The 25389-nt window shown below is 40.6% G+C and overlaps 1 protein-coding gene across 1 annotated transcript in view; it reads left to right on the forward strand.

Moving 5' to 3' along the window:
• LOC121455385 (cadherin-related family member 3-like) overlaps positions 1 to 25389 on the forward strand; it is a 91333-nt gene that overhangs the window by 58343 nt on the left and 7601 nt on the right. The window contains exons 10-13 of the mRNA XM_041663046.1: positions 663 to 825; positions 2894 to 2996; positions 13517 to 13615; positions 21972 to 22204. Coding sequence (XP_041518980.1) covers positions 663 to 825; positions 2894 to 2996; positions 13517 to 13615; positions 21972 to 22204 — 598 coding nt within the window. The remainder of the gene's footprint in view (positions 1 to 662; positions 826 to 2893; positions 2997 to 13516; positions 13616 to 21971; positions 22205 to 25389) is intronic.

Raw genomic sequence — 25389 nt, forward strand, 5'->3', positions numbered from 1 at the left:
AGACAGCAAGGCAGAAATAAGGAATAAAGTGGGGTTTAAGTTTCCAAGACCCGTCCTTAGAGAAGTACATTTTCCAGCTAGCCCTATGTCCTACAGCCTCCAAGAAGAGGGCCACCAGCAGAGGACCTGGTGTTTGAAACGCAAGCCTGTGGAGATCATTTTAGAGTCAAACCATATCCATCATCCAGATGTTGCAGAGGAGAGCAATCCCAGAGAATGAGTTGATTCCTACTGAGGCCCTCCCCAAGGATGTGGTGGCCTTGATAATTTTCTTTCCCAAAGAAATACCCAACTGGGTGCAGGAAGGAAGCGGCTAGGAAATGGTCACCTAAATGATGCTCTAAAGAGGGCTTGTCTTGCAGGCCGGGCGGTGGTGGTACATGCCTTTAATCCCAGCACTCGGGAGGCAGAGGCAGGCGGATCTCTGTGAGTTCGAGGCCAGCCTGGTCTACAAGAGATAGTTCCAGGGCAGGAACCGAAAAGCTACGGAGAAACCCTGTCTCAAAAAATCAAAAAAAAAAAAAAAAGAGGGCTTGTCTGCAGCAGAATGGACAAAGCACACATGCAGACCTTATCACAGCTAGTGGATATTTACCGAGAAAACATTACCTTGTAAGAGAATGCCCATCTAAACCGATTTTTCTTTTTGAACAATTAAACAGGTACACAGGCAAGGAAGAGATCGTCAAGGACACAATAATTGCAAAGCTCACGTGCCACGACCTTGACAAGCCTCCTGACACAATTCATTATGCACCAAGCTCTGGCCCAGTAGGCTCTGAACAACTATTTGAGCAAGTGCCGAATGCTGAGAATTTCATTCAGGTGAGCCCCTGTGGCTGTCATTCCAGAGTGCTTTCCCAAGAAAATGGTCATAATCAATAGGAACAGGAGACAACCTGATACAGTAGAGAATTCTGAGCCCCTCTGTTGTCTTGCCAGAAGGCATCTGGGCACGTTTTTTAACCATCTTGTTCCTGCTATCATTTTCTCCATATTATAATGAGCACAAAATAATTCACTTCCTATTTAACTTGGGAAATCAGAAGCTAAAACACATGCTGATTTCCTTGGAGGCGAGTCTCTCTGACAGCGTATGTGACAATGGCGTGCTCTCCTGGCACAAAAAAGTAACTGATGTCAGCTCCTCTTGTAGAGAGTCAAACTTTCTATTGGAAGAGTATGAAGACTCCAGATTTTTTTTCTTTCTCTACACATGATTCAGCCTTAGAAGCAATTCTTCTTCATAACCCCCATTTCCCATGGCATTATTTTCAGTCGGAGCTAGTTTTGGAAGCTCCTTACTCCACTATTACCAACTACCCTCAATCTACCTAGTCCTGCTCTTAGCCAGAAACACATGACTGAGAGACCCACAGAGGAGAGCCCTTTGTTTCTCTGATCCTAACCCCAAATTTTCTTGACAAATTCCACAGCTACAAGTAAGTTCCTGCGTGCATATGACATTTGGGAACTTGGGCACAGAACTAGGCTGCTTACTGGGCTGATACTCATTTTGCAATATAAACACAAACTGTCATCTGTAAAATGGAATTTTGGATAAAGGTGGGGGATTTGTAAGCAATATTCTAAGATTTGAGTGCTCACACAAGCTTAATCTGTAGCTGAATGAATGCCTTTATCCATCGCCTACCTCTAAGTGACTTCTGTGTTTGCATGTCTACCACATAGGTATTAAATGCCACTTATTCCTAAGAATGATCTCCTACCATCAAACAGTGCAGGTTGCATGCCACCTATGAAAACACTTAATTTACACTTACAACTATTTAGTTATTGATCCTATTAGATTGCAAGGTTTACACACATTTCTAAGTGGTTATCATTTGTGAACCAAAATGTGCTATACTACTTGGTTCACAGAGGATACTAAGGATAATTCCCTGAACAGTTGAATGAACCATATGATGAATTTTAAAAAGAGAAACTTTTCCATCTTGTTCCTTCCTGACTGGAGATGGAGGAGGAGTGGATGGGCAGGGGACTAGATTGGAGTCAGGGGCGGGGGAGAGGAACAGGAGAGGAAGAAGGAGGAGAAACTGTGGTTGGTATGCAAAATAAATGAAAAAAAGTTAATAAAATAAAATATAAAAAAAGAGAAGCTCTTTCTGAACCTGGAATTCTTGTGCCATATTGATTCATTTATTTTTGCTACACTGAGATTCAGGCTAATACTACTGCAGTAGATGTTTCAAGTTTCTGATATCTTACTGTCACCGCCCATGCCGATAGCTCTAACTGAAACCTAACAGTATTCAGAAATGCTTTGAAGTAGTATTTTATATCAGGAATAGCTTTCGTTTATCTATTTGTTGGTGTATTTTATGTAGATGAGTGTTTTGTGCGCATACACATCTGCACACTAGAAGAGAAAACCAAATCTCGTAAGATTCCAGTCAATTCTTTTGCTTGCAGCAACACAATTAGCATGCAGCTCAGGTTATGATCTGTATCTTCTTCCATGCTGAAGTATTTCCTTCAAAAGTAAGCTTTTGGGAGGGAGTCTGTGGCATCCTGATGTTCCACCAAAATGCTGGCTTACGTGTATCAGACTCAGGTATCCTGAGATGTCATCCCTAGGAAATACAAACGGCCATAGGCACTTTTCTGGACTGACTTTTAAAAGCATATACATGAAAAGTTTTGGTTCTTGGGCCAGTTGAGAGGCCCGTTAGGTTAAGGCACCTGCCTGGCAATTTGGGTTTTATCACAGGTGTCTACAATGTGGAAAGAATGGACTCCTTCATCTTGTCCTCTGACTGCCATACATAAGCTATAGTGTGTGCCTGTGTGTGCACTCACGCACACACACGTGTAAAATGGATTAATGAAATTTTGATTCTATTTTTCTAAAATAATGTTGTTCTGGAAGGTTACCAAAGAGCTGAATTATGAAAGCCCAGAGGTGGTTGCAGCAGGACACATTTATGAAATGATGATTTCGGTATTTGATGACCTACATCCATCTCATACAGGTAACCATAATGGACTTTCCAAGGCTGGTCAATGTGTTATAAAAATTCATGATATTGGGAGAATGAGACAGACAAATGGGAGTTTCCATCACTGGGAACCCTTTGCCCTTATTAGTAGCACTTAAAATAGAATTTTATATCTTGGTCTGACTAGAGATCTTAGGATTGGAAAAAGCAGGGGTGTGGGTTCCAGTTCTTATTCTTGACTATATATATGTGTATGTGTATAACATAAATATAAATATATATTTAGCATAAAGAATTATATATACATAATACCTAATACCCCTGACTTGGAAAGAGCTTGGTATCAGGCAACATATAGCTCAAACATATTTTTGATAATTCAATGTTTAAAAAAAACATTTTAGTTAAATGATATTACATGACGTAAAGCTATTATTGATGCAAAAAAAATGCGTCACTTGCCAAGTTCCATAGCTCACGAACTTGGTGAATGTGCTGGGCCTGGCTACTGCTCTGTCACACAAGGTCTCGTCATAACTTTCCCACCGGTTTGTGCCAGCCTATGGTAAACGAGTGTGTGGGTCAATGAGCTTCAGACTGCTTGGTTATCAAGACCTTGGCATCTGTGGATTTAATAGTTAGAGTTCTGCTGATTGTGAGCTAGTATCCTTTGGAGGTACAAGTTTGAATTGGGTGCTAAGGATCTAGAGCAGAGTGATTAGGAAGTGCTTTACTAAATGAACTGCCCAGTGCCTGTTTCTCTTGGTTTACTCTTGTGTAATTGAAAACATACATCAAGTTTCTCAAGGGATTGGTAATTGCTCAATCAGCAGTTCCAGTCCTTGTTTGTTTTTGACATAGAGATTTTTCTAGGAAGAGATATTCTCAGAATTTTCAGGTTCCATCTGCTGTTAATGTGGTGTCTCTCAAACCTGACAATTTACTGGGGTCATGTGGCCCTGCGGGTTAATTATAAACCAAAAGTTATGGAAGAAAACTCAAGTTTAATAGTATCGTGACAGTGAAGAACCTACGTAAGGATGACAGCCGGATTTCTTCTCTTGTAAGAACTCTGAATCATTGCTGATGCTTGTCTCTATCGTTGGGTTGGGATGGATTTTGAAATGGCATCTGGGACAAATAAGGAAGCATTTTTTTTCTTTCATGGATGTAGAAGGGTGGAAATATAGACGAGGTTTGTTTTTCTTTTTTTTTTTATTGAGAAAAGGAAAAAAAAAAGTTTCTGCCTCCTCCCAGCCTCCCATTCCCCACCCTCCTCCCACCCTTCTCCCCCTCCCCCCACTACTCTCCCCCTCCCTCTCCAGTCCAAAGAGCAGTCAGGGTTCCCTGCCCTGTGGAAAGTCCAAGGTCCTCCCCAATCCGTCCATATCTAGGAAGGTGAACATCCAAACTGGCTAGGCTCCAACAAAGCCAGAACATTAAGTAAGATCAAAACCTCGTGCCATTGTCCCTGGCTTCTCATCAGCACTCATTGTTCGCCATGTTCAAAGAGTCCGGTTTTATCCCATGCTTTTTCAGTCACAGTCCAGTTGGCCTTGGTGAGCTCCCAATAGATCAACCCCACTGTCTCAGTGGGTGGGTGCACCCCTCGTGGTCCTGACTTCCTTGCTCATCTTCTCCCTCCTTCCGCTCCTCATTGGGACCTTGGGAGCTCAGTCCAGTGCTCCAGTGTGGGACTCTGTCTCTATCTCCATCCATCACCAGATGAAGGTTCTATGGTGATATGCAAGATATTCATCAGTATGGCTATAGGATAGGGTCATTTCAGGTTCCCTATCCTCAGCTGCCCAAGGACATCGCCTTGGGCTCCTGGGAGCCACTCTAGGTTCAAGTCTCTTGCCAACCCTAAGGTGGCTCCCTTAACTAAGAATTGTGCTTCCATGCTCCCCTATCTAACCTTCCTTTATCCCAATCATCCTGTTTCCCCAAGTTCCCCCATCCTCCCCTTCTCACTTTTCTCTCCCCATCTCCCCTTACCCTCATCCCACCCCACCCCCAAGATCCCACTTTTCTCCCCGGCAATTTTGTCTACTTCCCATAGCCAAGAGGATAACTATATGTTTTTCCTTGGGTTCACCTTCTTATTTAGCTTCTTTAGGTTCACCAATTGTAGACTCCGTAACCCTTATTTATGGCTAGAAACCAATTATGAGTGAGTACATCCCATGTTCATCTTTTTGGGTCTGGGTTACCTCACTCAGGATAGTGTTTTCTATTTCCATCCATTTGCATGCAAAATTCGAGAAGTCATTGTTTTTTTACCGCAGCGTAGTACTCTAATGTGTAGATATTCCACACTTTCTTCATCCATTCTTCCATTGAAGGACATCTAGGTTGTTTCCAGGTTCTGGCTATTACAAATAATACTGCTATGAACATAGTTGAACAAATGCTTTTGTCATATGATCGGGCATATCTTGGGTATATTACCAAGAGTGGTATTGCTGGATCCAGGGGTAGGTTGATCCCGAATTTCCTGAGAAACCGAAAAACTGATTTCCAAAGTGGTTGCACAAGATTGCATTCCCACCAGCAATGGATGAGGGTACCCCTTCCTCCACAGCCTCTCCAGCAAAGGCTATCATTGGTGTTTTTGATTTTAGCCATTCTGACAGGTGTAAGATGATATCTCAAAGTTGTTTTGATTTGCATTTCCCTGATTGCTAAGGAGGTTGAACATGACCTTAAGTGTCTTTTGGCCATTTGAACTTCTTTTGTTGAGAATTCTCTGTTCAGTTCAGTGCCCCATTTTTTAATTGGGTTAATTATCATTTTAAAGTCTAGTTTCGTGAGTTCTCTATATATTTTGGAGATCAGACCTTTGTCTGTTGCGGGGTTGGTGAAGATCTTCTCCCAGTTAGTAGGTTGCCTTTTTTGTCTTAGTGACAGTGTCCTTTGCTTTACAGAAGCTTCTCAGTTTTAGTAGGTCCCATTTATTCAATGTTTCCCTTAATGTCTGTGCTGCTGGGCTTATAACTAGGAAGCGATCTCCTGTGCACATCTGTTGTAGGGCACTTCCCACTTTCTCTTCTATCAGGTTCTGTGTGTTCGAACTGATATTGAGGTCTTTAATCCATTTGGACTTGAGTTTTGTGCATGGTGATAGATATGGGTCTATTTTCATTCTTCTACAGGTTGACATCCAGTTATGCCAGCACCATTTGTTGAAGATGCTTTCTTTCTTCCATTGTATATTTTAGCTCCTTTATCGAAAATGAGATGATCAGCCGGGCGGTGGTGGCGCACGCCTTTAATCCCAGCACTCGGGAGGCAGAGGCAGGCGGATCTCTGTGAGTTCGAGAGCAGCCTGGTCTACAAGAGCTAGTTCCAGGAGAGGCTCCAAAACCACAGAGCAACCCTGTCTCGAAAAACCAAAAAAAAAAAAAAAAAAAAAAAGAAGAAAATGAGATGATCATAGGTTTGTGGGTTAAAATCCGGGTCTTCTATACGATTCCATTGGTCGACTTCTCAGTTTTTATGCCAGTACCAGACTGTTTTCATTACTTTAGCTCTGTAACTCTGTAATAGAGTTTGAAGTCAAGGATGGTAATGCCTCCAGAAGATCCTTTATTGTATAGGATTGTTTTAGCTATCCTGGGTTTTTTGTTTTTCCATATAAAGTTGATTATTGTCCTCTCAAGATCTGTGAAGAATTTTGATGGGACCTTGATGGGGATTACATTGAATCTATAAATTGCCTTTGGTAGAATTGCCATTTTTACTATGTTGATCCTCCCAATCCAAGAGCAAGGGAGTCCTTCCATTTTCTGGTATCCTCTTCAATTTCTTTCTTCAATGCCTTAAAGTTCTTGTCAAATAGATCTTTCACTTTTTTGGTTAGATTTACCCCAAGATATTTTATGCTGTTTGTGGCTATCGTGAATGGTGAAGCTTCTCTGATTTCCCTCTCTGCTTCCATATCCTTTGTGTATAAGAGGGCGACTGATTTTTTGGAGTTGATCTTGTATCCTGCCACATTACTAAAGCTGTTTATCAGCTGTAAAAGTTCTTTGGTGGAGTTTTGGGGGTCGCTTATGTACACTATCATATCATCTGCGAATAACGAAAGTTTCACTTCTTCCTTTCCAATTCGAATCCCCTTGATCCCATTATGTTGTCTTATTGCTAGTGCTAGAACTTCAAGCACTATATTGAAGAGGTATGGCAAGAGTGGACAGCCTTCTCGTGTTCCTGAGTTTAGTGGGATGGCTTTGAATTTCTCTCTGTTTAATTTTATGTTAGCTGTCGGCTTGCTGTATATAGCTTTTATTATATTTAGGTATGGCCCTTGTATCCCTAATCTCTCCAATACTTTTATCATAAAGGGATGTTGAATTTTGTCAAATGCTTTTTCAGCATCTAATGAAATGATCATATGGTTTTTTTCTTTCAGTTTATTTATATGATGAATTACATTGATAGATTTTCATATGTTGAACCAGCCCTGCATCTCTGGGATGAAGCCTACTTGATCATAATGGATAATTTTCCTAATGTGTTCTTGGATACAGTTTGCCAGTATTTTGTTGAGGATTATTGCATCGATGTTCATGAGTGAGATTGGCCTATAATTTTCTTTCTTGGTTGAGTCTTTGTGTGGTTTTGGTATCAGAGTGACTGTAGCTTCATAAAAGGAATTTGGCAATGACTCTTCTGTTTCTATATTGTGAAATACATTAAGGAGTATAGGTATTAGGTCTTCTTGGAAGTTCTGGTAGAATTCCGCATTGAAACCATCTGGTCCAGGGCTTTTTTTGGTAGGGAGGTTTTTGATAACAGCTTCTAATTCTTCGCAACTAACAGGTCTATTTAGATTGTTCACCTGGTCCCGGTTTAACTTTGGTATATGGTATTTATCTAAAAAATTGTCCATTTCCTTTACATTTTCCAGTTTTGTGGCATACAGGCTTTTGTAGTAAGATCTAATGATTCTCTGAATTTCCTCTCTGTCTGTGGTTATTTCCCCCTTTTCATTTCTGATCCTATTAATTTGCATATTCTCTCTCTGCCGTTTGATTAGTTTGGATAGGGGTTTATCAATCTTGTTGATTTTCTCCAGGAACCAGTTTTTTGTTTAATTGATTCTTTGGATTGTTTTCTGTGTTTCTATTTTGTTGATTTCAGCCCTCAGTTTGATTATTTCCAGTCTTCTACTCCTCCTAGGTGAGTCTGCTTCTTTTTTTTCTAGAGTTTTCAGGTGGGCTGTTAAGTCTCCAATGTGTGCTTTTTCTGTTTTCTTTAAGTGGGCACTTAGTGATATGAACTTTCTTCTCAGGACTGCTTTCATAGTGTCCCATAAGTTTGAGTAGGTTGTTTCTTTATTTTCATTGAATTCAAGGAAGACTTTAATTTCTTTCTTTATTTCTTCCTTGATCCAGGTGTGGTTCAGTAGTTGATTGTTCAGTTTCCATGAGTTTGTAGGCTTTCTGGGGGTAGCATTGTTGTTGAATTCTAACTTTAATCCATGGTAATCTGATAAGACACAGGAGGTTATGAATATTTTTTTGTAACTGTGGAAGTTTGCTTTGTTACCGAGTATGTGGTCAATTTTTGAGAAGGTTCCATGAGCTGCAGAGAAGAAGGCACATTCTTTCCTATTTGGGTGGAATTTTCTATAGATGTCTGTTAAGTCCATTTGATTCATTTCCTCCATTAATTCTCTTATTTCTCTGTTAGGTTTCTGTCTGATTGACCTGTCCATTGGTGAGAGAGGAGTGTTGAAGTCTCCTACTATTAGTGTGTGCGGTTTGATGGCAGCTTTGAGTTTTAGTAATGTTTCTTTTATATAAGTGGGTGCTTTTATATTAGGGGCATAGATATTCAGGATTGAGACTTCATCCTGATGAATTGTTCCTGTTATGAGTATAAAATGTCCCTCTCCATCTCTTCTGATTGATTTAAGTTTGAAGTCAACTTTGTTAGAAATTAGTATGGCCACACCTGCTTGTTTCTTAGGTCCATTTGCTTGATAAGCCTTTTCCCATCCCTTTACTCTGAGTAGGTGCCTGTCTTTGTGGTTGAGGTGTGTTTCTTGTAAACAGCAGAATGTTGGATCCTGTTTTCGTATCATATCTCTTAGCCTGTACCTTTTTATAGCTGAGTTGAATCCATTGAGATTAAGTTATATTAATGACCAGTGGTTGTTAACTCTGGTCACTTTTTTAGTAGTAGAGTTTGTGTGTTTCTTTTCTTTGAGTTGTGCTGGTGAAGGGTCTCTAGATGTTTGAGTTATTGTGGTCATTGTTGGACTCCTTGGTTTGTGATTTTCCTTCTATTACTTTCTGTAAGGCTGGATTTGTGACTACGTATTGTTTAAATTTATTTTTATCCTGGAAAATTTTGTTTTCTCCATTTATAGTGAACGAAAGCTTGGCAGGGTATAGTAGTCTGGGCTTGCATCCATGGTCTCTTGGCTTCTGCAGTACTTCTATCCAGGACCTTCTGGATTTCATTGTTTCCATAGAGAAATCTGGTGTAAGTCTGATAGGTTTACCTTCATAAGTAACTTGGCCTTTTTCCTTTGCAGCTCTTAATATTCTTTCTTTATTCTGTATTTCTTGTGTTTTGATTATTATATGGCGAGGAGATGTTTTTTTTGGTCCCGTCTTTTCGGTGTTCTGTATGCTTCTTGAACCTTCAAAGGAATATGCTTCTTTAGGTTGGGAAAGTTTTCTTCTATAATTTTATTAAATATATTTTCTGGACCGATGAGCTGTACTTCTTCTCTTTCTTCTATCCCAATTATTCTTCGGTTTGGTGTTTTTATTGTGTCCCAGATTTCCTGAATGTTTTGTGATGAGAATTTGTTGGTTTTCCTTTTTTCTTTGATCAGTCTGTTTATTTTCTCTATGGTATCTTCAGTGTCTGAAATTCTTTCTTCTATCTCTTATAATCTGTTGGTATTACTTGTCTCTGTAGTTCCTGTTCGTTTACCCAGATTTTCCATCTCCATCCTTCCCTCGGTTTGTGTTTTCTTCATTACTTCCATTTCATTCTTCAAGTCTTGAACTGCTTCCCTTACCTGTTTGATTGCTTTTTCTTGTTTCTCTTGGTTTTCTTGGGTATCTTTGAGTGATTTATTCATTTCCTCTACCTTTTTGTTTGTGAACTCTAATTGTTTATGGCAGTTTTTCACCTCCTGTTTAAGGTCTTCTATTATTTTCATATAATTCACTTTTGAGTCGATTTCTTCTAATTCTTCTAGAGTAGGGTGTACAATTCTTCTTATTTCGGTATCCCTGGATTCTGGTGATGTCATGTTGCCTTTCAGGTTTTTGGAGGAATTCTTGCCTTGGCGCCTTCCCATCTCTTCCTTCAAATGGAGCCAGGAGAGGCCTGGTGTCTTGGTCCAGTCTTTGCTGTGACTGACTCTCTGGGTGTAACTCTTCAGTGTAGAAGCAGGAACCGTCCCGTCCAGATGGAACTCCTCAGCACCGAAACATAGACGCCCGTCCAGATGGAACTCCTCAGTACCTAAACAGGGCAGCCTGGTAGCCAGATGATCTGGGGACAAAAGGAAAAACGGGGCAGGCAGGGCGAGATCCAGGAGAGCACAGGCCCCCCCTGGAGCACAAGCTGAAGGTGCCTGGGCTTTCTTACAGGGGGAGCTTGAGGCCTGCCCGGTAGGCAGGCACTCACCGCTCTGGGTGGGTAGCCTTAGTGTAGCAGCAGAAAACCGAGGTTTGTTTTTTCAACCAAACGGAACTGAACCATGAACTGTAATCAATACACCCAGGATGCTCTCAATCTTTCCTGATTCTCTGCTATAAGGATTTTAGTGGAGTAGTTTCGATTGAATAGGAATGATAGGAATGCTCCCCACAATGTTTGAATGCTTGGTCCCCAGATGGTGACACTGTTTGGGGAGGTTGTGGAACTTCTTTGAGGTGGCTCCTACTGGAGGAAGTGAGTCCCTGGAGGTAGGTCATGGGACCCATGTCTTGAGCCTGGCTCTTGCTGTCTTTTTGTTTCCCGGTCTGCTGAGACTTGATGAACAAATGCCCATCGCTTCCTCCTGCCACACCTTCCCAGCTTTAACCAAGAGTCAAAATCCTTTCTCCATTGGCTGCTTCTTTTAATATCTTTATTAATATCATCTCTGTGACCAGAAATGTTAATAACACAGAGACTAAGTTTAAATGATGGTTTATAGAATTATACAACTACCCAGAGAAGTGCTATGTTGGGGGCAGGAACCAAGACATGACATCTTACCCTAAAGTATTTCTGATTTTTCTTTGATGGTACCAGTAGACCATCATGAGAAGTCTATCATGTAGCTTAAAGTGACATTTTAGGATGTGTTATTTTTCCTCATAGCTAAATAACTTTCTTATCTCATCAGACTTGAACTTTATTAAACAGAAAAGAGAAAAAACATATTTTTCAACAACATCTCCCCTCTGATCCTCACACCCCAATATATTCACAGTAATTGTTCATAAAATAGACTTGCAAAATTGCACATTTGGTTCCTTCTGTTTTTATAGGCCAGCTAATTCCCACAATTTGGAGTCTTTATGGATGCAGTAAAAAAATCAGAGTATGGCAGGGTTGTAATGGCACCTGCTCTTGCAACATATAAATGGGTTTATTGAGAGAAATGTACAGCTTTAAAGTAAACCATTTGTTTCTGTAGAATAGCACTCTTGAAACTTTCTAATGGATCAAGGATACTGTGGAGATTATGACAGAAGTTGTGCACTTTATCCCGGAAAGTAAATATAATAGTACATGCTGGGAGGCAAAGCATGCCGTAATGTTTCTGAAACGTAGGTCATAGAGATCTCGGGTTTCTGTTTGACCTACATGGCACAGAGTTTGAGGAGAGGTGCTATCCCAAACCTCTTTCATAATTGAGACAATCTGTTAAAGGAGAATTTCATAGCCAGCCAAGTCTTGGGAGGAACGCTTACCCGGAGATGCACAATAAATTCTAGCAGAGAGGAACCTCAAGAAGTCTTGCCATAAAAGCCTCTTCATTTTTATTTAATTTAAGACTTAGCATTTGGCACATTAATATCTCAGAGATGATATTAACCAATATAACTTGTTTTTGCATCTACTCCTTGATTTTTTTTTTTTTTTGATTTTTCGAGACAGGGTTTCTCTGTAGCTTTTTTGGTTCCTGTCCTGGAATTAGCTCTTGTGTAGACCAGGCTGGCCTCGAACTCACAGAGATCCGCCTGCCTCTGCCTCCCGAGTGCTGGGATTAAAGGCATGCGCCACCACCGCCCGGCTCTCCTTGAATTTTTACCTTTGTTACATTGGACCATGAATTTAATTCTGTTTGTCTCAGTCTCTTTCTTGTGAAACCAGGGCGGTAATACCAATGTCCTTAGTGCTTTCTATGCTGTGTTATAATTTTACTTTAAAACTTCCTTGTTTTCAAGTTTCTTCTTTTTATGTTTTAATATCAAACTATTTTTTCTAAAAACTATCTAATAAGCTACCTTAGCTTGTTAACCTCAAATACGAGTTCCTTCTTTTTCATGCAATGTGCAAAAATTGCAGTAAATCTTTTATTTTTTTTTTACCACACTTAATTATTTGATTGTGTGTGTGTGTGTGTCTGTGTGTGTGTCTGTGTGTGTGCATGGGGGGTAGGCTATGCCATAACGTGTGTGTCGAGCTCAGAAGACAACTTTCTGGCATAGGTTCTCTCCTTCCACCATTTGAATCTTGGGGACTGAACTCAGGCCATTAGGCTTGGGTCAAGCGTTATTACATACTGAGCAATCTGCCTGGCCAGTAGTAACTGCTTTTCTGAGCCTTTTTATCCTTTGCAAATCTTTGTTGATCATTATCTCCTCTGACTTTAAGTCCACACTGGGATGAACGAGATAGACACCTACTTGATTGAGTGATTGATTGATGAGAAAACTGAGCTTCCGAGAAGTTAAATCTAGTTTAAGGCCATAGAATTTATGCTAATTTCAAGCATTAAACATGGCTTTTCTGAGTCTTTTTTCATTTCGCCTTCTAGTTTTAAAGCATGGTCCTGTATAATAGTTATTTAGCACTATGTATAATGTATAATTATAACATATATTCATGTATATGCAACTACCCATGAATATATGTTATAATTACATACTTTCTACAAGAGAGTCTCTTCACGAGGGGACAGTAAATGTGAGAGTAAGGGTGGAATTCTAGCCACTCACACCACATCCACAATCAGGTCAGAGGCTGAACAGGAGGAGGAGGCCAGGTTGTAAAGCCTCAAGGCTCACCCCCTAGCCACACACTTTCTCCACGGAAAATCCTCTTCCTAAAGGGTCTACAACCTTCCCCAACAGAAGTCCCTTCAGCTGAGAACCAAGTATTTAAACACACGAGACTGTGGGGGACATTTCATGGTCACACCACTGCTGTGGCCCTGAGAACACACAGTGTGGGAACGCAGTCATTTGGAGGATGAGACATCGATGGTAGTTTCATAATGCTGTGCTAATTCTGTAACTGGAGACATGTTTCCGTTTGTAGAATAAAGCAACATAACCGTATTAATTCACTCCGCCATTTTCCAGTGACCGTGACTATCCTTGTGGAGATCGCTCCCGACAATGACTTCAGCCCCAAATTTCAAGCCTCACATTATGTGTTTTCAGTTCCAGAAACATCAGGAGGTAAGAATGTCCCCTTTCTTAGACCTTCCAGTGTCCACAAGGAAACACTCACCAGGTCTCTACTGAGTGACCAGTGGAAGGGGAGCACGGACATGTAGAGAACACAGCAGATACAGGAGCACTGTGGGCATCAAGTCCTCTGGGAGATGTTTATCTTCTCTGGTGATGCTCTCAGAGTGTCATCCTGATGACGGCTCAAAGGCTACCTTGGGATTTGATGTCAGTGTTAGGATTTGTTTTTGTGATGGACAAATGCACGTTATTGACTTGCCTCATTCCTCACCCATTTTGCCTCCGAACAATGACTCAGTGTCAGCAAGTAGGGACAACGAGGTTATTATCCATAAAGCACAAATTTTATGAACAACTGGGGTCAAGGTTTTAGGTCCAAAGTCAGTATTATGGCTAAGGTTCGATCTATTACAGTTCTAAACTAGGTATGAGTTAGTACGTACTACCTAGTCTAGTCTGATTCTGTTTGGAAAATGCAGCAGTGGTAATAGCTGTGATTCTGTCATTCATGCAGGGGTCAAAAGAAATTGGCTTCAAACCTGTCTCTGCTACCATAAGTTAATGGTCTCTGGTAACTCACATCTCTATGTATCTTTGAGGGTTTCGTTTTATGGCAATTCCATAAGGACTAATTTTTTTTTTATATTTCAATTTATTTTTATTTTTTAATTGAGAAAAGGAGAAAAAAAAAGTTTCCCCCTCCTCCCAGCCTCCCATTTCCCTCCCCCTCCTCCCACCCTTCTCCCCCTCCCCCCACTACTCTCCCCCTCCCTGTCCAGTCCAAAGAGCAGTTAGGGTTCCCTGCCCTGTGGAAAGTCCAAGGTCCTCCCCCCTCCGTCCATATTTAGGAAGGTGAACATCCAGACTGGCTAGGCTCCCACAAAGCCAGAACATGAAGTAGGATCAAAACCCCGTGCCATTGTCCTTGGCTTCTCATCATCCCTCATTGTTCGCCATGTTCAGAGAGTCCGGTTTTATCCCATGCTTTTTCAGTCATAGTCCAGCTGGCCTTGGTGAGCTCCCAATAGATCAGCCCCACTGTCTCAGTGGGTGGGTGCACCCCTCGTGGTCCTGACTTCCTTGCTCATCTTCTCCCTCCTTCTGCTCCTCATTGGGACCTTGGGAGCTCAGTCCAGTGCTCCAGTGTGGGTCTCTGTCTCTATCTCCATCCATCACCAGATGAAGGTTCTATGGTGATATGCAAGATATTCGTCAGTATTGCTATAGGATAGGGTCGTTTAAGGGGAGATGGGGAGAGAAAAGTGAGAAGGGGAGGATGGGGGAACTTGGGGAAACAGAATGATTGGGATAAAGGAAAGCTGGATAGGGGAGCACGGAAGCACAATTCTTAGTTAAGGGAGCCACCTTGGGGCTGGCAAGAGACTTGAACCTAGAGTGGCTCCCAGGAGCCCAAGGCGATGTCCCCAGTTAGTTCCATGGGCAGATGAGGACTAATTTTTTTTTTTATAGTATAAACATTAGGAGAGTAAATTTTGCTGATTTCTTAATAAATAAAATTATTTACTTTCTAAAATGTAAACGTCCAAAATAAACTGTCCATGCTGTTTTGGTATAGAGATGCCCATGCTTACTTAGCAGAAGAGGATCCTGGTATATTTAGAGATAAGGTTTTCATTTGTCCAAAGCACTCCAGCAAAAGAGCCAGGCAATTATTCTTTTAAAAGTTCACGTCTTCACTCAGTTTCTACATTTGAATAGAAAATCACCAGTTTCTTTACAATGTTGTCTATTGGACCAGGCCACAGAAAAGTTCTGAAATATCTAAAAACATTTGGCTTGGGAAAAGAGTTTCCTTGAGCTTTGGAACAGTCATTCACCACTTTGTGTTTGAAGACACACCACAACAAACTTCTCTGGAAGTTAGAGGAAAGCACAGAACCTGAGTTCCTAGAAGGGACTGCTTCTGGAGGCACGACAGCCAGTGTGTGTGGCTTGCTGCCTGCCATTCTGCCTATAGCATCTTTGAAGCTCTGCAGTTTTTTGAGAGGCTAAATAATAGCTTCAAAGTCCCTGTTCTCATCTCATGGCTTTGATGTCCCTGAGAAGTTGGCAGTCTTTTCTTCAGCTTACTCCCAGTAATGCGCTGCAGAAAACTCCATGCCTCTTCCTCCCGTGTGTGTGTGTGTGTGTGTGTGTGTGTGTGTGTGTGTGTGTGTGTGTGTTTTGCTAGGGATTCAAACCCAGGTCTTCCAGAGCTTTTGTGCAAATGAATGATAGTGCAAGTCCTGTACTTTTGAGTTCGCATCTGTAAAGTAAGGATAATAACTGTTCCATAGAGCTGAGAAGAGGCTTGTGTGTATGGCTGACATTCCATGTGTGTGGATCATAGAGCACATGCTAGCTGTTGCCTATCAGGAATCTTTAACTATGTGTTTCTGTGGGAGTATGTGCACATGAGTATAGGTGCTCACAGATGCTAGATTGCCCCAGATCTAGAATTTGAGGCAGCTGGGAGCCATCAGCCACGGGTTCTGGAAACTGAATTTGGGCCTTCTGCAAGAGCACTGTTTGCTCTTAACTTCTGAACCAACTTTCCAGCCTAGTAGCTGGGCTGTTTTCCACTGCCAGTGATAGCTACACTGCTGATGTCTCCTGGGTGCCGGCAGTTTTCAGTGTGCTGGAACATCCTCCTTTCTTTTTTTTTTTTTTCAAAACACAAAAACAAAAACAAAAAGGATCCCTTGATTTTCCTTATTAGAGCACACGAGCTGAATGAGTGGAATTGAAGTGTTGGGATTTTTGTTTGTTTGCTTGCTTTGTTTTAAAGTCCTCTTGAGTCATTTTCTTTCTCTTTTATAATATAATTAATTACATCATTTCTCCTTTCCTTTCTTCTCTCCAAATCCTCTTACCTATTTCTCTTTGCTTTCTTTCAAATTCATAGCCTGTTTTTTTATTAATTGTTATATACATACATACATACATACATACATACATACGCATGTATTGAGATATTTACCAGAGAGACAAAACCTCCGCAGTTCAAACTACCCTTAGGAGGACACTGCAAATGTCAAATTACACTGAACACAAATTCACCCTCAGAATATCAATTGTTATATCTAGAGACTTGGAGGATATTTAAATACTACATTAAGTACCTGGGCATAAGAATGTCCAAAATCAAAAACATTGATGACAACTTATGGTAGAGAAGATGTGGGGTAAGGGAACATGCCTCCATTGTTAGTGAGAGTGCAAACTTGTACAGCTGCTTTGGAAATCACTATGGTGATTTCTCAGAAAGTTTGGAAACAACCTACCTCAAGACCCAGCAATACCATTTTTGGGAAAATAACCAAAGGATGCTCAACCATGCCACAAGGACATGTGCTCAACTATGTTCATAGCAGCATTATTTGTAATAGCCAGAACCTGAAAACAACCTAGATCCATCTCAACCAAAGAATGGATAAGGAAAATGTGGTACATTTACACAATGGAGTACTATTCAGCAGTAAAAAAATAATGACATCTTGAAATTTGTAGGCAAATAGATGGATCTAGGAAAAAAATATGAGTGAGGTAGCCCAGAACCAGAAAAATATATAATAAAAAACATATATTCACTCATAAGTGGCTTTTAGACACAAAGCAAAGAAAAACCAGCCTATAGTCCACAACTCCAGAGAACCATGACAACAAAGAGGACCCTAAGAGGGACATACACGGATCTACATAGGCAAGAGAAAAAGACAAGATCTCCTGAGTAAATCGGGAGCATGGAGGTCATGGGAGAGGTTAGAAGGGAAGAGGGGAGAAAGGGAGAGAAGAGGAGAAAAATGTATAGCACAATAAAAGCAATAAAAAATAAAAAGAGCTGGGCATGGTGGGACTTGCTCACAGTCCCATTACTTGGGAAACAGAGCCTGGTGGACCTCTGTGAGTCTGAGGCCAGCCTGGTTTCCACATCGATTTTCAGGCTAGCTCAAAACAAAACAAGGCAGAACAAAACAAAACAAAACAAAATCTTATACTAATAAATTTTGTTTTCCATGCAGAGAAGATTTAAATATGTCTAGCAGATTACATGAAAATTATAATTATGGAGATCTATAATATTTAAAGTAGAAACCGATAAGGTGTGATGAGCTAACTAAAATCTATGAAGAGATGTAGGTGTAGGCAAAGAACTCCTTTAACAATAGACTTAGAAGAGAGATGGAAATTGAATCAGCTGGGTTGCGGGTCACAAGGGAAAATGCCTTCCATTTCCAGCACATTTTGATGAGGTTTGGCAGCATTTTGAGCTCCATAATTACTCTATTTAAAATTCAGCTAAAGATGCTCAAGATAACATTTAGACTTTATTGAAAGGTTAATTTTGCCCCTTCAGAAGAATACACTTCCCATTGTACTTAACCGAGTGTTAAACGTGGAAATGATCCTATCATTTTCCATGTCTGTATGCCAGAGATCAGTTTCATTGGTTCTCTCTTCTCCATGGCCATGTATCCATTGCAGTACCCCTTTCTTAATAATGATGCTCTGGATCAAGCAATAGATGCTTTCCCTTCTGCAACTGCCAAAATAAGAAGCCTTCTCATCTATGAATGCGCTTCTTCTGTTGTTGATATCATAAACTGTGTTTGTGGCCTACTTAATAATTCATCACAAGAGATGAATCTTGATTAAAGGAGGATGCTGGAAAAGGAAATATCCTTTAAGGTTGAAAGTGTTGGGGATGGCACACGAAATGCTTTCTTCTTCATTATGGCCCAGGGGAAACACCCATGCACCTGTTGGTGAGCTGGATAATCATGTAGCAGAGCTGATGATTCAAGTATAAAATGATTGAAGAAAGGCTTATCCTTGCTGTAATCTCTTGCCAAAAGAATACTGTGTAATGACTGTTTGCTGATGATATGATAGTTTACATAAGCAATCCCAAAAATTCTACCAAGGAACTTCTACAATTTATAAACACTTTCAGTAATGTAGCAGGATACAGGATTAACTCAAAAAAAATCATTAGCCCTCCTTTATACAGATGATAAAAGGGCTGGGAAAGAAATCAAAGTAACAACACCCTTCACAATAGCCACAAATAGCATAAAATATCTTGAAGTAATTCTAACCAAACAAGTGGAAGACTTGTATGACAAGAACTTTAAATCTTTAAAGAAAGAAATTGAAGAAGACACCAGAAAGTGGAAAGAAGTCCCATGCTCTTGGGTAGGCAGAATTAACATAGTAAAAATGGCAATCTTACCAAAAACAATCTACAGATTCAATACAATGCCCATCAAAATCCCAGAAAAATTCTTCACAGACTTCGAAAGAACGGTACTCAACTTCATAGGGGAAAGCAAAAAACCCAGGATAGTCAAAACAATCCTGTACAATAAAAGCACTTCTGGAGGCATCACAGTCCCTGACTTCAAACTCCACCACAGATCTACAGTACTGAAAACAGCCTGGTATTGGCATAAGAACAGACAGGAGGACCAGGGGAACCAAATCAAAGACCCAGATGTTAATCCACACACATACGGACACCTGATTTTTGACAAAGAAGCAAAACATATCAAATAAAAAAAAGAAAGTATATTTAACAAATGGTGCTGGCATAACTGGATATCAACATGTAGACGAATGAAAATAGACCCATATCTATCACCATGCACAAAACTCAAGTCCAAATGGATCAAAGGCCTCAACATAAAGCCAGCTACACTGAACCTTATAAAAAAGAAAGTAGAAAATACACTTGAACACATTGGCACAGGAGACCACTTCTTAAATATAACCTCAGCAGCACAGACACGGAGACAATTAATAAATAGGACCTCCTGAAACTGAAAAGCTTCTGAAAAGCAAAGGACATGGTCAACAAGACAAAACGACAGTCTACAGAATGGGAAAAGATCTTCACTAACCCCACATCAGAGGTCTGATCTCCAAAATATACAAAGAACTCAAGAAATTGTTCACCAAAAGAACATATAATCCAATAAAAAAAATGGAGTACAGACCTAAACAGAGAACTTTCAATAGAGGAATCTAAAATGGCTGAAAGACATTTAAGGAAATCTTCAACATCCTTAGCCATAAGAGAAATGCAAATCAAAACAACTCTGAGATTCCATCTTACACTGGTAAGAATGACCAAGATAAAAAACACTGATGACAACTTATGCTGGAAACATTATGGTGAAAAGGGAACACTCCTGCATTGCTGGTGGGAATACAAGCTGGTTCAACCCTGTTGGATATCAGTGTGGCAATTTCTCAGAAAATTAAGAAACAACCTTCCTCAAGACCCAGTAATACCACTTTTGGGTATATATCCAAAGCATGCTCAATCGTGCCACATGAACATGTGCTCAACTATGTTCATAGCAACATTGTTTGTCAGAGCTAGAACCTAGAAACAACCTAAATGCCCCTTGACCAAAGAATGGATAAGGAAAATGTGGTACATTTACACAATGGAGTAATACACAGCAGAAAAAAATGACAGCTTGAATTTTGCAGGAAAATGGATGGAGCTAGAAAACATTATTTTGAGTGAGGTAACCCAGACCCAGAAAGACAATTATTACATGCACTCACTCACAGGTGGTTTTTAAACATAAAACAAAGAAAACCAGCCTACAAACCCAATCCCAGAGAACTTAGACAACAACGAGGACACTAAGAGAGACTTACATAGATCTAATCTACATGGGAAGTAGAAAAAGACAAGATATCCTGAGTAAATTAGGAGCATGGGGACCTTGGGGGAGGGCTGGAAAGGTGAGGGGAGAGGCAGGGAGGAAAGCAGAGAAAAATGTAGAGCTCAATAAAAATCAATTAACAAAAAGAAAAAAGAGGATACTGTATAATGAACCCCATTAAAGGTAGAGTAACTAACTTAGCTGTCCCACCATAGGAAATGGTCTGCAAATGTAATGGCGTAAACGAATGCAGACAGATTGTAAATATATATATATATATATATATATATATATATATATATATATGGCTTTAATGGAGAATTATACTTACAGAACCACTATTCCCGCGGAGACCAGGAAAGCAGAAGCAAGTGCTGCGAGCATGTTTGCCAAATTTATAGGCAAACATTAGCCCGAGGCAAACACGCCCCCTAAGGGGCGGGACTTATCCCTACATGCAAAAAGCCAGTTTATGCTCCTGGGACAGGTCCTGGTCCCACTGCCAGTCCCCTTCAACATATCAAAGCACATAACTGTCACCTACATTCAGAGGGTCTAATTTGGTTACATGCAGGTACCCCACCTGTCAGTCCATGGTTCATGAGCTCCCACTGGCTCTGGTCAGCTGTCTCTGTGATTTTCCCATAATGCTCTTGAGGGCTCAGTCATTAAAGGCTAGGCTCACATCTAAAATAGAACCAGTCACTTTCACAGAGCATTTTAACAGTCAGGAGAGAGTGTGTGTAAGCGGGGTGGGAGTATTCAGCAAGAGAAAGGCAATGTAATTTCTCAAAATCTTCTCATACTCTTGCCTGCACCAGGTTCACTAACACTATCTCATGGATCCAAGCAAGTCACAAGCCAGAGTGCTAGGGTTGCCTGCGTGGCTAATAACGTGAACGCAGAAAGGGCAAAGGATTTTGGTGTCTGAGTTTAATCAATGTACTGTAATTACCATTCTTCTAAATGATTGTCTGGGCATACTATTAACTGGAAGTAGTGCGAAGCTATTTTTCAATCTGGCTGTAGAATTAGGAGACATGAACTTGAGTCCTACTTGTTCTGTTGCCTTGAGAGAATGAACATCTTAGGCTCTCAAATCCTTATTTATAAAATCTACTGACATAAGGCTGTTGGGAAAATTCAATGAGAGAATTAGGCAAATAATAATTATTATTTAGCATTTACTATTACTCTAATTTTTCATGTGTTTCAGTTCATCCAATTGTCACAAGTCTGTATGTAAATACTGTTATTGTACTTAATCTGCAAAGAAAGAAAGAAAATGAAGGAACCTACAGAATTGTCCTTTTGTTACATTAGTAAGTGAGGCTGAGATTTGTAAACTAGATATTCTGGTTTCAGCATCTGGCTTCTGAACATTATCTGCCACTAATGTCAACATAAAGATAAGATAAAGCTAACTACTAATATTACAAAGTTATTTTAAGTTGTTTCATTTGAGTGAAACCAGTGCTCTAAAGTGGCTGAGGCTTCTCTGTAAATCTATCTGCCCTCATATGGAGGGTTAGTCTTCAAACAGTCATTACCATGCAAAGGGATTTACGTTATCACCTGGGAAATTCAGGTTATCATTTGAAAAATTAAAAACGTTATTATAGTGTATGTACATGAGAAAAATAAACATTGTGAACCATTGGCAGCTTACTACAAAGTTGGACAAGTGACTGCCATTGATGAGGACCACCCGCCAAATTGTCTGACATACAAGATAATCAGTGGGGACATCCAGGCTGTCCGAAGGTTCTGGATTCACCCTTTCTCTGGAGTGATTGAGCTCACCAGTCAGCCAGACTATGAATCAGTCAGGCAATATAACCTCACAGTACAAGCTGTGGACTGTGACAGAGCTCACCCACGGACCGCAGAGGCCACGGTAAGTAAAGAGACACAGGGTTTCTGTCTGTATGACTGAGCAATGCATTAAGTTTCAAGTTATCACCTCGGGGAGATCAGGCAGGGAATGGAGAAGCTTGTGATGGTCTCTTACTGCTCAAGTGCTCTATAACTTGCCAGAAATTTCCTTTCCAAGTCTGAATGGGGAAGCAGGAACTGTCTAACTTCTCTCTCTGGTGTGAATTTGTTCTTAAAAGCGTAGCATGAATCTTTATGGACAACAAAGATGTGAAAAAGTTGAAAGAGGCATTATTCTTCTCACTTTCACCATACAGATGAGGAAACTGAGGCACAGAGTTTAGAAAATGTACCCAGGGTTAATATAAGATCCATAGGCCTTGCACTAAATCCAGGCTGCTTCTACCTCAAGGCAATGTTTGCAATGTCATAGTATTGACATGGAAGGATATGTGTGTCTCTAACTTATTTTAGAAAGGCCAAAAGACTCTTTAAAGGCATTAAGAATATGAGATGTATTTATTATGGGGGGCACATTATTAATGAAGCTAAAGTTTTGCTATTACACAAGGTTTTGGTTTTTATTTATTTATTTTTTGAGTGATTGTGTCACTGTGAGGAAAACATGAGACCTATTTACATCAATGATTAGAAGGACTTTCAGAGGGCTGAGGGTGAAGCCTTGAGTCTGGGATTCTGAAGGTTTGCAGTCTTGGGATGATGCTCACGAGAGTGCTTGTCCACATGAGGTACCTTGGACAGTTCTCTTATAGACGCTTAGAAGTCATGTTAAAGAAGAACTTGTTCATTCTTTCCTCCTCTTAATGAATATTTATCAAATGTGTACGTACAGAACCCTGGGTGATAAAAGTATAAGATATTGTCACATATACCTTTGGGGAGTTCAATATATCAAGTACCAAAATGATCATGCCAATGACTTTGACTTTCCTTGAGGAAAAAGGTGATAGATAATGAGGGGACCATCCTCATTATCATCACCACCATCACCCTCATATAATTTTATTAAGAACCCAATAAAGTCAAGTGTTATGTATGATGAGCTCTAGGTATATAATTCATTTTCAATCCCATACTGCAAGGTAGTTTCGAACACCCCTTCCACCCCTTTTTAATGCAATGAAGCATTTTATTTACACAGCTTAGATGTCTTAACCCAGTTGAGGTTACTCAGCTCAAAGAGACAGAATGAAGTCTGGGCACCTCTTCTCTGCCATGTGCCCCAAATTCTTCTTCTTTTTTTCAAATCCTTTAGGCAATCTGTCTCTTTACTTCTCACCCATCTATTGCTAATATCCCGGCTGGGCCCCATTGCCTGTATTTGACCCAACAGAGCAGACTATTTCCTAGAACCATGTCTTTGCTTGTGGCCCTGAAGTCTGCCAGAATGCCTCCTGAAAAAGGTCCACTGCCTGTCCTATGACCTCTTCACTCACTTCACGACCCACTGGACTAGGCTCCAGCATCCTTCCCAAGGCCCACAGTGTTTGAATGTTCTGGGCCTGGCTATATTTAGCTTCTGTTCTTATTCAATCCAACCACTCAATTTTCTTTGTGTCTCCCATACACCAAGACGAATGCGTATTCTCCAGGACTCACAGCATCAGGCTGATGTGGATGAACACTAGTGGGTAAACGATCCAAGAAGGAAGGACGAATTAAACCTGCAGACGGCAGCCCAGAGAGGGGGTGTGGGGTGCTGTGTGAGAGAAGTAGGGAAAAACAGTCTGGCATTAGAGACTCTGGAGCGGTAACTGTTCCATCGCTGCAACTAGACACTGGGCAAGGAGCAACTTAAGTGGGTGGTGTGTATGTGTGTGTTTTGCCTTCCCATTTAAGAAGGTGCACACTCCCTCAAAGCAGGAAATGCATGACAACAGGATCACAAGGCAGCTGATTACCCTTCAACCACAGTTATGAAACAAAGAGAGGCAGGGAGTGAGGCAGGACCTTAAATCTTCCAGGTCTGTCCCCAAAGACACCCTTCCTCTAGTGAAGCTTTTCTCCTTAAAGGGGCCATATAACTCTTCAAAAACAGTGCCATGGGCTGCTGGGGACCGAGTTTTCAAACACAGTCTATGGGGGACATTCTACATTCAGCCTCTGACAAGATTGTTTATGCCAACAAGAATTATACCAAAGTAATTAAATTAAGATTAAATAAAAAAAAATTTGCAGGTCAGTAGGATGGCTCAGCAGCTAAAGTCGCCTGCCACCAAGTTTGACAATCTGGTTTGATCTCCTGGATCCACATGGTGGAAGGAGAGAACCAACTGCTGAAAGTTGACCTCTGACATCACACACACATAGTGCTGTAGTAGGCACACACACATCACATACATATAGTGCTGTAGTAGGCAGACACACACACACACACACACACACACACACACACCACAGTGTTGTGGTAAGTAGGCATGCACACACACACACATCACACACACATAGTGCTGTAGTATGCATATACACACATTACACGCATATAGTGCTATAGTAGGTGTGCACACACACATCACACACCCATAGCGCTGTAGTATGCCCACGTGCACACATACAGAAACATATGTACACAAAATAAATGAATTAAATGTAATTTGTAAAAATCTCACACATTCGATACAACATTTAGCTGTGTTCAACCTACGGAGAAGTAACATTAAGAAATGCAGGATTTCCTCCAAGAACTTAACTATGTTATTAAAACATTCCATCAAACATGCTTGAAAAGATAATTCTTGCAGATGTAGTCACACCAGGGATTCTTCTGCTAATGCTACTGGGGAAGCTATTAGTCATTGGAGAGGTGGGCAGAGAGCCTTTCCAGACCGATTGGCATTCCGTCACTGACATTTTCAAATCCTTGATATTTCCATCTTTTTCCATGTAAATCACAGCTTCCTGGTTTATGGTAATTTAATTAGGAAAATGTCGATAATAGCCCTAATTATGGTCAGATATACATTGTGTTTGAGGAAACAATACAGAAGAGGCCCTTAATTAAGTTAGGGGAAATGTCTTCAGGGTGTATCTGCCACTGAACCTGGGCAGTTCAAAGAGTCTATGGAGCTTCGGCTTCCGAGATGGGGTCTTCAGCATTGCTTTTGCTCTAATTTGTATGACTGTGCTTCCTATAGAGGTTCATCTAAAGAGCCTGAAATTCTTCCTAAAGGGGACAGAGACTGCCAC

This window comes from Microtus oregoni, unplaced genomic scaffold (genome assembly GCF_018167655.1).
Source record: "Microtus oregoni isolate MIOR12 unplaced genomic scaffold, Mior012 000013F_ref0000133, whole genome shotgun sequence".
Classification (NCBI taxonomy): domain Eukaryota; kingdom Metazoa; phylum Chordata; class Mammalia; order Rodentia; family Cricetidae; genus Microtus; species Microtus oregoni.